Source organism: Harmonia axyridis, chromosome 2 (assembly GCF_914767665.1).
Source record: "Harmonia axyridis chromosome 2, icHarAxyr1.1, whole genome shotgun sequence".
NCBI classification, from domain to species: domain Eukaryota; kingdom Metazoa; phylum Arthropoda; class Insecta; order Coleoptera; family Coccinellidae; genus Harmonia; species Harmonia axyridis.
Window position 1 is genome coordinate 55,645,377 of NC_059502.1, and position 15,452 is coordinate 55,660,828.

The window sequence follows — 15,452 nt, forward strand, 5'->3', positions numbered from 1 at the left end:
GACCTAATTAATAATAGATTATAAACATGATAAACTATTACCACCGACACAAGACGCATTTCACCGGAATAGAACAGGCATACACCGATATAAGACAGGCATACACCGATTTGGACACAAAAATTGTCAATTATCTCCCGACATGGATACTTTTTAATTTTTATAAGGGCATACAAAAATTAAATTTAATTTCGAATAGAACACACAGGCAATATTCTGTTTTGGATGAGCCTCTGTTCTTGATTGTTTATTTGAATTGGACATTCCTTTCTATAATGTAATTAAATGTATTATTATTATGTTCAAATAAATATTATTATTATTATTATTATTATTATTAACTCTGTAAATGTTGAAATCGTTCAATAAAATGTATTCTATTCTATTCTCTGGAAAATTTTCTTGAAATTAGTTTCGCTGAATGTGTTCCTGAATATCATATACAAATAGGAGCTGATACTAGGAATATTTTATGACTGAACCTTCAAACTGACTTAATTTCGGAAATGCTCTGTTACCGAACTACAGGGTTTCGATATTATTTTGGATTTCAGTGCTCGTTTCCCACATCGAACAATATAAAGACGATGTCTGTCTCAAACGATAAAATCGACTAACTGATTACGAATCCATGGTCTAATTCAGTTCTGTCCTCAGAAGACTCTTCTGAGGTTCTGTCCCTTAATTCTCTTGAAAGATAACAGTCGAATGAAAGGAGCTAGAAACTTGAAATTTTCAGTGTGTTCGGATCTCGCGGTTGAAATCCCAATCGAAGTTCCGTAAATACTCTTCGAAATTTTGTTTTTCAATTAATTCAACAAATATGATAAAAATTCGATAAAGATGCAAGCTCAATCTTTAATTTCATGTTGATCGCGTTACCAAAACAAAAGAATATTCAAGAAGAATATCGAAAACTAATGCACAATAATGATGTGATAATAAAAAAATAAATAAATTGAATAATAATAATAATAATAATGTACAGATATAATTTTTTTTTGGCTTTCACACGTAATTTCGGTTTCTCGATTCATGATTTATGCAAAATATAAAAAAAAAACACAAAATTTATCGTAACAACAAATTATATCGACTTTAAATTCGCATGAATATCGAAATAAATTACCCAATATTTCCTTGACTTTAAAACCTAAGCAGTTGATATTCTGGATATTGATATTAATTAACAATTTAAAACTTGGTGCCCAATTTCAATTCATTATAACAACCAAAAAAAATTCATAAAGAATATCAGAAAAAACATAGGTGTACAACTTTGCTTCCGCCGTTTTTTTCCGAAATTCAAGGCTTCATTGTAAAAAACAGCTAACACATTTTTTCGAAAAAAAAAATCAGTTCAAAATTCATTGTTAGTAACTGTTTGTAACACAAGAATTTTTGTTTGTAACCTAACCTATAATGACAATAATATCACTCCTAAAATGCGAACTTAGCAAGCACTTTTTCGAAAATGCATTCGTTAGTAACTTGTTAATAATAATAGTTATAATAATATTTGTAATACAATTTTATTTGTACCTCAAGGAGTGTGGAAAATATCAAATTCCGCAGGTGCAGGTGTGCCAACTTCGCGCTTTTTTCGATTTTTCTCTATATTTCCGTGATTTCGAATACCATTAAATTGAGATTTTCTATGTATATATAGAATAATCATTTCAATCTTCGTGTGAAGTGTTGTTTGGGAACCTTCGTCAGAACCATAGAATATTCAAGCAGAATATAAAAAAATTTAAAATATCAGTAAAATTAGATTCAACCGAGTTCAAATTTTGAGTTTATACAGGGACGGATTTTGAAAACAAAACAGACGAGATAATAGGATGAATGAACCCATTTCGGAAAAATGCTCATACACTCGTTTTTTTGTTAAGGGGGCAAAACTTTCAAGAACAAATTCACAACCATATCGCTTCAACCCTTAGTGTTAGAACACCAACCCCTAAATTTTGAATAGGCAGATGGGGTAAGTTATAGGTACCTCATTCCAAAGGTCTTTCTATTTTTAGTTCAGCATAATTTTTTTTTTAAATTAATCATTCGTCTTCGAGATATTGAAAATTTAAATTTTGTACAAGCATTCTATGTAAATTAATAAAATTTTCACTAAATTATTATGTGGTTACAACGATGATCGTTTACTGTCATACACTAGACAACAAAATAATTACTGCTAATTACTTTCTCCAACAATTGAAGTCAAAATGATTCATTCCTGTTGGAAATACTTGAAATAATTTATTTATATTTCGAAAATAACAGAAGAAAATCGAACAACAGATTTATTCAATGAAGTGCAGCCAGAAGAGCACGTCAACAGAAAGTATCATTTTTGTACATTATCTTAAGAATAAATTGATAATAATATCTACGTTTTAACGCTTGTACAACAATTTCTCAGCTCAATTTCTTTTCTGGAGTTATCTAAAGAGTAAAATCTACGCTACCCAGATAGTATCATTGGAGGAGTTGAGGCGATGAATTGTGAAAGAACGTAAAAAAAACGCCAATAATGCTACATAACGTGCAATGAGTGCCTGGTAGACTACTATTTTGAAGAGTTTCAATTATCTATGTTGTTTTCATCAAAGATTCGCAAAACAGGTCTTTTGAAATTATTTTTTTTTACTGTTCCTAAAATAAAAATGTAAATTCATAATCTTTTCTACCTGAATTGTTGATGGGAGAAACTAACAGTATTTTGCTATCTATGGTGTATGAAAGTTATGGACTATCATCATTGCAAAATAAATGAATAATAAATTCAATTGCTTACACAGCATGCTTGACAGGAAAACGAGTATTTTTCGAAATAAAAATACATATGGATATTTCGAAAACCAATCGATCAAATGAGAAAAAAATTCAATAAACTTTCAAATGAGGTATCACCCCATCTTCCCTATTCGAAATTTAGGGGTTGAGATTACACCACTGATGGCTGAAACGATATGGATGTGAAATTGATATGAAAAATTGTCCCCTTTGAATTAATAATCGACGTGACTGAGCATTGAAGTCTTGATAATGCAATGTTTCGAATTAGGTGTCTTATGCCAAAATTATATAGTGGGGTAGATACAGGGGTGCGATGATCCTTTCCTTGTTGAACAACTACACCACAGTCTTTTTTTTTCGAAACAATTGTTTATTTCTGAAATCAGCAAAGCTTCAATAAAAAATAAAAATTATTTTCATTGATTGTACTATTTTCGAGATAATCGACTATAAAGCAAATACTATCCACAAAATTAATTTTTTAAATTAGTGATGAATGAAATTACAAAAATTGACGTAGTGCATTATAACGTTTTCAGATGGCATTTATTTGAACATTTCAGAAAGAGAATTCACAAGACACTTAAACAATGAAAAATATTCACAACTATTTTTTATTGTTTGAGTGTCTTTCAGAAATGTTCAATTGAATGCCATCTGAAAGTGTTATAATACCAATTTTTGTAATTTTATATGGTATTTAGTGTGGATAGTATTTGTTTTGTACTCGATTATCTCGAAAATGGTACATCCTATGAAATAATTCAAGAGATTTTTTTTTAATGACACTATTGATTTCAGAAATGAAACAATTTCTTCGGAAAGAAAGACAGTGGGTTCAATAAAAAAAGCATCACTAACATCAACCTATGGCCTATATGCATATCCATACATATATCCCCTTTTTTTAGTTGAAGAATTGCTGTTTGGAAGAACAAAGAGAGGGCTATAAAATTGAACTAGGTAAAGGTATTTTTTGAAAGCATTTTATATTTTGGAATAACACAATTATACAGGGTGATTCCGGAGGAGACCGTCAGATTTAAGGACACTAGTCAAGGCAGTTTCGATACAGCTTCACTATCTAGTTCAGAATATTCTCACTACCTTGGAGCGAAATAACGATATTGTTCATCTTTAAAAAAATTTTCTAGGAAAACTGGACGTGTGCCAAGTTTACACTAGTCAAGGCAGTTTTGAATCAAAGTTTTGCTCAACGTTGGGGGTCTTTATTGAGAGTCTACAGGGTGATTTGTCCGATTCGATCGATTTTTCTTTTATTCATAACTTTGGTGAGGCTTTATCAATATTGATTAAATTTTCAGTGTAGAACAATATGATTGTCTACTTTCAATAATTCCAACACTCCCTCAAAAACACAGGGTGGGAATTATGATAAGTTCAGATTAAATTTGAAGGTTGAAAAAACATTCCATTTTCAAAAATTCGCTCTCTGCTTCAGGTTCTACCATAAGTTTACATTACTGGAGCGTTTTTATTTTTTCTTGGCACACGTCCAGTTTTCCTAGAAAAAATTTTTAAAGATGAACAATATCGTTATTTCGCTCCAAGGTAGTGAGAATATTCTGAACTAGATAGTGAAGCTGTCTCGAAACTGCCTTGACTAGTGTTCTAAAATCAGACGGTCTCCTCCGGAATCACCCTAAGCAATTTCTTGAGTTAAGCTTAGCCGACATTTTTGTTTTACAATCGAAACCAGAAAAATTTACGTGGACCTCCGTTAACAATTTGTGGGCCCCCATTTGTTCTTTACGATAGCGTGGACCCCCATCGAGTTGTTTCCCGTAGACCCCTGAATGTCCACCTGAACCCCTTTGGGAACAGAGGCGGATACAGGGGGGGGGGCATGGTGGCCATGCCCCCCCCCCCATCGTGGACCTAATAAATATAAAAATGTATCCTGAAAAATCGAAAAATATGCATGGGCACTCACAAGGGTGAAAGATTGGACATGAAATAGAATGGTTGAAGACAGGTTGAATGTATTGGCATTAATGCATATACATAAAACCATTTGCAGCAGTCTTAATGTTGAAAGATACGATAGTCAAAAAAATACGAGACTAGAATTTGTTATTGAATTTTTAATATTTGATCATATGTCTTAATTTAATAGGTGTAGTAAAAAGGAATTAATTATTTGTCCAATAGATGTCTTTAGTTATCTGTATCTTGCGTTGTACAAGTCCGATCGGGTTGCACTATATGGTGTTGAAAAGATGAGATTTCGCACTACAAAAACATTCTGACAGTTTTGTGATGAGTTGACTCAGTTAAGTTTGAGCGCACCACAATGATGGACACTAACAAAAAGAAAATAGCCTATATTTCATAGTTTTTCTTAGATAAAGACAAAAATACCAGTCAGGCGGCTAAAAATGTAAATAGTGTTTTTGCTCTTATACTGTAATAGCCAATCACTTGCAGTTTTGGTTTCGTCGATTCCGTTCCGGTAATTTCTATGTCAAAGATGCACCTCGCACTGAAAGGCCAGTGGCCAATTGTCGAAAATATCGATAAAAGCATGCATATTGTCGAGTTCTGGTTCTATTGCTCATTAGCTTAAGAGTCCACAATAAACCGTTTGGAACACTATTTGCATAAGGCTGATCTCAAGAAGGTGCTAGATGTATGGATATCACATGAGCTAACCAAAAAACCGCATGGACCGAATTTCCACTGCGAATCACTGGAGAATCGCAACAAAATCGCCTTATTTTTGAAACGTTTGGTACCTGGTGATGAAAAGTGGATCATTTATGACAACGTCAAGCAAAAACGGTCGTGGTCGAAACGCGGTGAGCCTTCGGAAACGGCCAGGAAGGTTTTGCTCTGTGTTTAGTGAGATTGGCAGGGAATTATCTACCAACAGCTGTTCACCTAGAGGCCCTAGAGCACAACTGTGTTAACTGTCGTAATTGAAGCCTTTTTCTATATGCAATAATAATGGTTTTATTTTTACTACACCTTATACTTTCTTGCGCCTGGGTTTTTTTATGGAATAAATTTACGGAATATATTTATGGAATATGTGAAATTTTTCCTTGTTTTTGTCCTACCAAAATTTTGGAAACTGAATATGATATGATTTACTTAAATCCATTTTTCTATAAAAAAAAAACACTTGACCCGGTAGGTACCAACAAAAAATTCCGCTATTTTGCTAACCTATATGAGCCGTGACTTTGATGGCCCCCCCCTCAAACATCGTCTGGATCCGCCCCTGTTTGGGAATCGCTGGTCTAGCTTATCTCAAAAAAACTGATAGTGTGTGAGCCGCTTCACATACATCAAAAACAATCTGGACAAAAAACATAAATGAATGCTCCAATTCAATCACACCGAATATGGACATGCCCAAATGGTTTATTTCGAAACACAGAGTGGCCCACCTTGAACTGATTAACTGATAGCAGCAGATGAATACTAAGTGGTTACCTCCGGTGCATCTCACCGAGCATGAGTCACGGGATTCTCGAGTTTCGTATCCGGTTCCAGGTAGAGTGCATTATAATCATTATTCAATGCTCCAGCAACGACGATTACTCGTCAGCACTTATTGTGTAAGGTAAGCGTAAGACAAGCGTACATGTGCGTTTTTAAGTCAAAGCGCACACTCCTGCAGAGGATGCTGTTAGTGGGATCAATAGCAGGAAAGCAGGAGCGGCGATCAAGACGAAAAAAGGGTTCTGTGTGGTATGAAATGCTTTCTTTCGAATATTCTCCGTATGATGTTGAATTGTAAAATATGGAGGGCTGATTGTGAGAGATTTCTGGTTATGAATTATTCAGAGATTGAGATCAAAGTTTTCAACATAAAAGCTCTAAGAATCAATATCGCGAAAGATTTTCGGATAGAAGTGAATGATATTTAATGCTTGTCGTTGTCGAGAGAAACTTTAATACATAAGACGCATTCAATGAAGAGCTGATGTATTTTCTTCTACAATTCAATTCCTCACCGAAATGAAATATTTAGAATTCTTATTCTACTGTAGAAAATATATTGTAGTATTTGTTTCTATTCTGTATTATAGCAGGACAAACTTTTTTTCTGTTTTTCACCTATCAAAATCTTTATTTGGTAGATACATAAGAATGAAATACTTTCCGCAGGGTTTTCTAATAAAAGGTTTCATTTTGAATAGCATGCTATCTAGGTAGCTGTTGCTTTGGAAAATGACATATTTTGACCTGTGACAAACAGAAACTTCGCGAGAACTAATGTTACACGCTCAAAAATAACAATGGAAGCCTTGACATTGTTAAAATTCACTACTTGTGAAAATATTTGAGCTGTTGGAACAAGTAAGTAATGTGTAGAATCGAAACCTTGTGCGCTAGTCCAGAATGAATGATAATATTGCTGCTTTTGCTCGTAGTGTTGACGAAAACCCAGGTTTGTTGATTCCTTGTTGATATTGAGAAATGCTATGATAAATGATTTTTATGGTCGGAATTGGACAATATTGATATGAACGACGATACGTGCCATAGATATAAACAAAAAAACAATGGCGAATTTGCAAGAAAAGTTTCCTGGCCGTATTGTATTATATTTCTCGGAAAACAGACCCAATTGATCATCGATATCTCGTGATTCAACTCCTTTAGACTTTTTTTCTTTGGGGTCACGTGAAAGTTGAGGCCTATTCCAATGCTCCACAATCGATTTAAGACCTTAAAATAGATTTCGTTGTTATCTACTTCACAAAAATTGCAATTGAGGAACTTCAAACTAACTAAACGTAACTGTTTCTCTAGTAATGATACACAAAGAAAGCAATTACTTCAGGTAGTCATAGATTTCTTTCTTGTTATTCTCATGAAATACATATACAAATCGACCTTTACAATCTTAGAGAATAACAAGGAAGAAATCTATGAGTACCTGAAATACCTGTTGTCTCTGCGAATCCTTACTAGAGAAACAAATACGTTTGGTTAGTTTGAAGTTCCTTAATTGCAATATTTGTGGAGTAGATATACAAGTGGTGAGTTGGTAAATTCAGTAATTTTGATGAACTATAAGGCACTGATGAGAAAAATTGTATTATTAAACACAAAATTCCAAAACATTCCAGCCAAGATGTGTGGTCTAAGGATCACGCAGGCCAGCGAGATCTGGACATTTGTACAGCACATGCTAAGCTGTTTTTATCTTCGATTTGCAGAACCTGAAAATTTCATCTGTCGATAGGCTCATTCGGCACAAATTGTATTTGCCCAGCGGGCCCACAACGACCAGAAGGGGCTGCAGAAGATCCTTTGTGTAGGACGGCAAAAATTCTTCCAATCTTTTTACTTGCGCAGTCTTATTGTATTCTTCCAAGAGCTCTCTGTACTCCTCAGTTTCTACTATTGAAAATCTGCACTGTAGTATTTTTTTCCGAGCTCACAGATGGGTTTGAGTCCGGCAAGTGTTACCCTTGAGACCTGTTTCGCGAATTCATCGGCTTCTTCATCGCCTTCAATACCACACTGGTACTCTGGTACCGATGCTGTTTTTAAAATATCTCTTCCATAAAGTTCAACTCCAAGTGATCTATGCCTCTAATAATGCCTCAAACTTCAGCAGAGGTCCAGGATTTTAGTCATGTTCTAGTCGGTTTTTCTATCTGACGTTTTGCCTACCACTCCAGTAGACATTTTAAGAGGTGTCTAGGCCATAGATGTGCCGATGGAATGACGATTGTGTCCCGATTGTGCCTTCTTAAACCTTCTTAATACTAGACAAAAAAACATTAAATCAGCACAAAAAGTGAACTAGGCCGCAAGGTCCAGAAAACTAACCTACCTGATTAAGGATATCTACAAATCACCATCCACAACGAAAGTTGAATTATATTGAAAATTGAAGAACATGCTGCTCTGTTCTTTCTTGACGTTTCACTAACAAGAAACCCGAAAGGTAAACTAGACAACAGAGGGTCCAGAAAACGAACCCACACAGATTGAGGAATTGAATCGTTGCAATTGAGACAAACCTTCATCCAGTGATTATGGCTTGAAATGAATCGAACTAGCTTTAAGGCCACAACTTCAAACATGTGAATGATGCTCTAAAAATAATTCCTGTGGGATTCTAATGCTTCTCTAGACAGCGCTTTGTTAAACATTTAATATCTTCACAAAAAGTCACACCTTTAGTCCAGATAACAATTTTTAGGGGTCTAGGTCAACGTGAGATCTTTTGAAAAATCTTTGGTGCTGAGTAAGTAGCAGACGAACCCAAATACATCATCCCATTTTCATATATTTCGCCAAACACCCAGCATACAAGAAAAAAATACGAAAAGACCCTATATATAATAATAATAATAATAATAATAAATCGCCTTTATTGTTACAAAAATTATAAATAAAATATCATAATTGGAGAAAAAAACTACTATGAAGTGGCGAAGTCTAGCTAAGCTATTCAAACTCAACCACATCAGAGCAGGAAAAAGGAAGAAAAAAAAAAACATATATGTTGCACGAGATACCAAAAAAAAGTTAATATAAACAAAATCATGAATAATGAGCCCTCGAATATAGAGCAGGTATGTTGACTCTTTCAAACTACTACATTCGGTTCTGATCATTTAAAAGATACTGTTTGTATTTGACCCTGAATCTGTTAACGCTCAAATTCCTGAGATCCTCTGGAAGGGAGTTAAGAAGTGATACAGCACAGTAAATAAAGGACCTACAAAACATGGCAGTCCGATGACGGGGAACAAGGAACCTGCCTCCGAATCTGGTACCCCTACCATGTCTCGACTCCACCGAGACAAAACCAGACAGAAGATGCTTTGGTGAATCCGGAGACCTCAATAACTTCAACGTGAAATCTGCAAGATAAAGTTTTCTCCTACCATCCATATTGAGCCAACCCGTTGAAATTAATGCACCGCTTATGTGATCGAATTTTCGTAATCCATATATCAAACGGCAACAGTTGTTTTGAACCCTCTGGATGCGATCCTTCTCCAATCTCCGCAAACAAGGACCATACAAGAAATCACAGTAGGTAAAGTGAGAAAGCACGAGTGATTCACAAAGCACCCTTTTTAAACTCTGACTCAAAACATGTCTATTGGAATAAAGGAGCTTCAAATTTGTATAAGCTCTCCTCAACAAACTCCTGACATGCCCAAAAAATCTCAAATCGACATCAAGATGCAACCCCAGATTTCTGGCTGACTCACTCAAAGGTAACCTTGTATCGCCTACTGAAACATTCAAAGCATTCCTGAGCACTTGCCGAGTATTCATAGAGGAGAAGCATAAAAGCACCCTTTTCTTTGCGTTAAGGTTCAGTGCATGTTGTCTGGAGATTGAAGCGATATTAGCCATTTCCTCATTCAAACGATCATTAACTACTCCGACATCAGAAGGATCAAAATGCATATATAACTGCACATCATCAGCATATGCCTGCACCTTACAATGAGACACCGACCCAAGAATATCCGCAGTATAAATAATAAAAAGGAGTGGACCCAAAATCGATCCCTGTGGTACGCCAGTATGAACATCTCTAGGAGACGAATATATCCCGTTGCTGAATATTCTTTGGGAACGTCTCTGCAGGTACGAATTAATCAAAGAAACAGCCGGGTCATCAAATCCATAATATCACCATCACACAACGAAAGTTGAATTATATTGAAAATTGAAGAACATGCTGCTCTGTTCTTTCTTGACGTTTCACTAACAAGAAACCCGAAAGGTAAACTAGACAACAGAGGGTCCAGAAAACGAACCCACACAGATTGAGGAATTGAATCGTTGCAATTGAGACAAACCTTCATCCAGCGATTATGGCTTGAAATGAATCGAACTAGCTTTAAGGCCACAACTTCAAACATGTGAATGATGCTCTAAAAATAATTCCTGTGGGATTCTAATGCTTCTCTAGACAGCGCTTTGTTAAACATTTAATATCTTCACAAAAAGTCACACCTTTAGTCCAGATAACAATTTTTAGGGGTCTAGGTCAACGTGAGATCTTTTGAAAAATCTTTGGTGCTGAGTAAGTAGCAGACGAACCCAAATACATCATCCCATTTTCATATATTTCGCCAAACACCCAGCATACAAGAAAAAAATACGAAAAGACCCTATATATTCAGCTCTGTGCTCTATGACACAACATAAAACTTTTCAACGATAGGCGTAATTGATATTTCTCCACCTAGCCACCTCCGATAAGCATCTATCGCACCCTTACTACGTAGTTTGCAAGGGAAACTCCAACCATCGCGTCTGCGTCGAACCCACTTCCGGAAAATCCGCACCGGACCCAGCTACTCCGCCTATGGTTTCCCTGCCACGATTCACCACAGAACACCGGCGAACCTTCTCAATAACGGAGGAGAGTTAGTCAGTCGGCAGTCTGTGAACCGCTGCATTCTCTGTTCCACGAATAGAATAATTATCGCATCGCATCGGCCGAAAAACAATTTTTCCCATCTATCTGACATTAACGTCAGTTTCGCACCTTATTGTTTTTGCAAAATTCCTCAACTCATCCGTCTAAAATAGGTTCTGAGTGATCTTGGAAGACTTTCTAGGAGCCGCTTTCGAGAAACACCGGTGGATAGAAGACGTATAGTTTGACCATGGAGTTCCAGTTCAATGTGAACGAGTATTTTAAAAGGCCCATTGTGGAAATCGGCAACACTCTGCTGCCTCCGGATTTCGTAGGAGACCGTAGGGCGTTATGGTATGTGTAAACAATTATCTAATTTTTTTTTTGATTTCGTATTTATTACGGTGACAGTTCTTATCGGTTTATTTTGGATTGAACCTGTCGTGAGATGAGATAAAAGTATTTATGTCAATGTCAGCATCTCTTGATCTGATCGAAATTCTCGAGATGTTTATGACTGCAATAAGCCTGTTTAACAAATCAATCCATGATTGAAAAAAACTCGATTTGGTTAGGTAGAACGTCCTTGTTTTTTTCTAGATTGAGGCGTATGATTATCCTGTAATATATTCTTTAGGCAATAAATGAATCAAGAAATGACGGAATGATATGCAGAATATTAATCTGTTTCAAATACTCGATAATCTATAAGTATAAATTAAGTACCTATCTATGATTGAAAACATCTGGTTGCACTCAATTTCACAAAATTCAAAACTTTTTCAATAATAGTTCGAAGAACGAGTATCTACTAGGGGAGAGCGGGGCTGAACGTGCCGATTTTGACAAATTCTCATATGATTCGGATAAGAAAAGTACTATTTCTGAAAGAAGTAGTTCATCATAAGCCAAATTTAATCTACAATAAGAATTCACTCACAGATTTGACACAATTTCAATGGTTTTCAAGAAAAGGTCATTTTTTTAAGCAAAGTCGGGAAGGCACTACCAACCCCACTTTGGGGCGAGTTGTGCCGTAGCTGAGGTCGGTTGTGCCGTTGATAATTAAAGGTGTTTTACGTGAATGAAAATTAATTTAGGATTTAAAAACACAATTTTTTTCAACAATATATTTATTGCTTATACTTTTAACTAATCAACATAACTTAAAATTCAGTTATATATAACAATAAGCATAATAATAAAGAAAAACATAATATCTTTACTTATTTAGCTATTGCAAATATAAAAACACATTTCAGTCAACAATTTGAACTTATTTTTGAACAAATGAGATCAATTATTGAATATATCAGTCTCTCAGGACTACATTAAAAAAAATAAAGAAGATTTCTTCCGAATTGTAAATTAAAAAACTTATATTTGGTCTTTTAGAGAAAACAAAACCAGTTACTCTATAGATGACTGATCAGAATAGCAATTTGGACATACAAATGCTGGGCTTTCTTCATCGTCAATACATTGTGAATGGGCCCAATTCTTGCATTCTATGCATTGAATCCATTTTTCTCTAGGGGCAGAATTAGAATATGCGTCACAACATATGATGCAATACCAATCTTGTTCCTCATCAGAAGTGTCATCATCTTGCAAGACTCTTCTCTTAGCGGGGTTCTTAGTCGTTCTTTTTGCTTGTTTACCTTGTCCCGTGCATTTTCCTTTACCCTTCTTTGTAGTTTCAATCTCTTTTTTCTTCTTTTTATTAGCATGTTCTTCGGCCAAAGCATCCTTCTCTGGAGTGTCCGTAAGAACAGCTGTCTTTCTTTTACGTCCTTTATTGCGTCCAACTAATCGAGGAGGTGCTTTAGGCAGTGGTCTTATGAGGTCTGGTGAGAAAATTATTGTATTTTCATCTCCCGCGTTGTTATCAGCTGATGATTGAGGAAGTTGGAAGCTGCAACAAGGGGTAGTCTCCTGAGAGCATTGACGTCCCACATGTTCTGGATTACCTGATGGTTCAACGCTGCAGTCGCTTTGCTGTAGAATTGATGGAGTAGTCTCAATCTCTATATTGCAGCCGACATTATTTGAGTCATTAAGATATTCAGCAGTCCTTTCTTGATTGTTTAGAGGGACAGGAAAGTGGTCTGTATCTTGTGAGGGTCGATTTTCTGGCATCGGGCGGTCAGTGACAGAAGACGGCGCATAATCTTTGTCTGTGAAGATATTTGGGTCATAGGGCCAAATGCCAGCCTTTTTAAATGCGTTGCTTATATTGATAGGAGTTGCTGCAAGCGGCAAAGCGTATTTTACAATACCTGGTATTTCATAAATGCTCATAGTTTTCCCGGGATTAGTTCTCAGCCAGTTGTTTTGAGCTTTAGAACAGTATGCTTTGAATGGGCCGTTGACACCAACATCCAGGGGTTGCAGACGGTGGGTGCAGTGTGGTGGGAATGATAATAATATAACAGAGTTTTTCTTGGCCTTTTCGATCACATCAATATCAATATGAGATGAATGATTGTCTAGTAGTAATAACACTGGTTCATCAGGACTAGGCTTAGTATGCTTTATGAAATGATCCATAAACACTAAGAACTCTTTGTTTGTCATCCAACCGGATTGATTACCAGCCCCAATACACTCAGGAGGACCACCTCGGATAAACAGGTCCTTAAATTTCAAACGCGGGAAAACAAACATCGGCGGAATCGAGTTTCCCAGAGCACTCACCGCTAGCTCAACAGTGACTAAAGTTCCACGTTCAGATGAAACAATTGCTCCTACTTGCTTTGTTCCTTTTTCAGCCAAAATTTTTTTCGGTTTTAACACAGTTGTGACACCAGTCTCGTCCAAATTCCATATACGTGAAGGAGTAAGATTATATTTTGTAATCAAGTCGCCAAGTTTTTCGAAAAATTGATTTACATTATATCTGTTGAACGAGCTCGCGCGTCCGGCACTGGTAGCTTCTGGTGTTCTTATTGCAAGAGTAGAGTTCCTCTTCAGGAAGTTTGTAAACCAATCCTTGCCAGCCTTACCATTGGTATGCCAAGATGGTGGGATGTGTTGAACATTAAACTTCACGGCACACTGGTAAGCAAGTTGTCGTACTTCTTCTGGTAGAAGACCAAAATAAATAGAGGCACTTTTCAAAATGTACTCAGACAGTTGTGCCTCTTGATCTTCACTAAACACCATTCTAGATTTAAAACCAACCGAAGGAGTAAGTCCACTTTTAATTTTTTTGACATACCTTTGAAGAGTTGTATGGCAAATTTCCAATTCACGTGCAACTGTTTTTAATTTACGTCCATCCTTGATGACTGCATCAGCCGCTCTTTTTAGAAGATCTTGGGATGTAGTTCCCCTTTGAGTTTTCCGCTTGTAATTCCTCATTCTGTCAAAGACAATAAATACAGGATGAAGTATCATGGCAAAAAGTATTTTATATCTTCCACAAGTGCTCGCATAAACTTAAGTATTACAGAAACAATGAAGGTTGCCGTGGGGTTGGTTGTGCCGCGGCACAAGCAGCCCCCCATGAACGGCACATTTTACCCCGTTTATGCGAGTGTGATATTTTGCCCTACATATAAATATCAAAGCGCTCTAAGCATTATAATCATACTGCATAACAAACTAGGATAAACGACAAACATTTTACTAAAACTTTCATATTAAAAGGACGAAAAATGCCAGCTTGTGACCAAAAAGTATTGAGACGAAAATATTTACTTACGTAGAGCTCGAATACACACACATGCACTGACACCCTGTCCCTTCGGCGGACGGAATTAAACTGGCATGCGCATGTCCCGGACTGTTAGGCATTACGTGAATAACTGCTATCTTATATCTATCTCTTTCTGTTTACGAGATATTCGCGTCGGCACAATTTACCCGCGGCACTTTCAGCCCCGCTCTCCCCTAATTTGAAAATAACTCCAGAACGCCTGAAGCTATCGCTTTGCGACCTTTTGGTTTTTTCATACAAATTTGATGGGATTTCTATTTCTGTCAGAATTTAAAACACAATTTGATTTTTCGCAGTGCATCAGGTGAAGAATATCTTCTTTCGGCCATAACTTCAGAACGCATGAAATTATCGCTTTGCGACCTTCAGGTGTTTTCATGCAAATTCGATGGAATTTCTGTATCTGTTGAGAAAATTCTATCATTACATTTGAAATTTCGCAGTAAAATGAACAAAACAATGAACTTCTGACTTAGCGTCCCCTATCGAAAGCAGTAAAAACAAATTTATCATGACTATATTTGGTCCTCAATCAACAAGATATTATCTTTC

At 36.1% G+C, this 15,452-nt stretch overlaps 2 protein-coding genes across 3 annotated transcripts in view; one reads left to right on the forward strand and one right to left on the reverse strand.

Annotated features, from left to right (window-relative positions):
• The first annotated feature begins 11,168 nt into the window (after window positions 1–11,168).
• Window positions 11,169–15,452, forward strand: part of LOC123674243 (putative uncharacterized protein DDB_G0271606) — a 39,123-nt gene continuing 34,839 nt past the window's right edge. Inside the window, exon 1 of one of the 2 annotated variants that reach the window (XM_045609179.1) lies at window positions 11,169–11,533. In XM_045609179.1, the coding sequence (XP_045465135.1) occupies window positions 11,430–11,533 (104 nt within the window). In that variant the 5' untranslated portion in view covers window positions 11,169–11,429. The remainder of the gene's footprint in view (window positions 11,534–15,452) is intronic. The other variant, XM_045609178.1, reaches the window with a different exon arrangement.
• On the reverse strand, window positions 12,475–15,056 carry LOC123674244. Its single transcript, XM_045609180.1, has 2 exons — window positions 14,886–15,056; window positions 12,475–14,543 (listed from the first exon to the last, which is right to left on the reverse strand). Exons 1-2 carry the CDS (start codon window positions 14,975–14,977, stop codon window positions 12,590–12,592), a joined length of 2,046 nt encoding a protein of 681 aa, XP_045465136.1. The 5' UTR covers window positions 14,978–15,056; the 3' UTR covers window positions 12,475–12,589.

Excerpts from the sequence above, each read along its gene's own strand:
- LOC123674244 (XM_045609180.1), bottom strand. The coding sequence starts at position 14,977 with ATGCCTAACAGTCCGGGACATGCGCATGCCAGTTTAATTCCGTCCGCC. Across the intron at positions 14,544-14,885 it reads TGTGTGTATTCGAGCTCTAC|AATGAGGAATTACAAGCGGA; the intron begins GTAAGTAAATAT and ends TGTCTTTGACAG.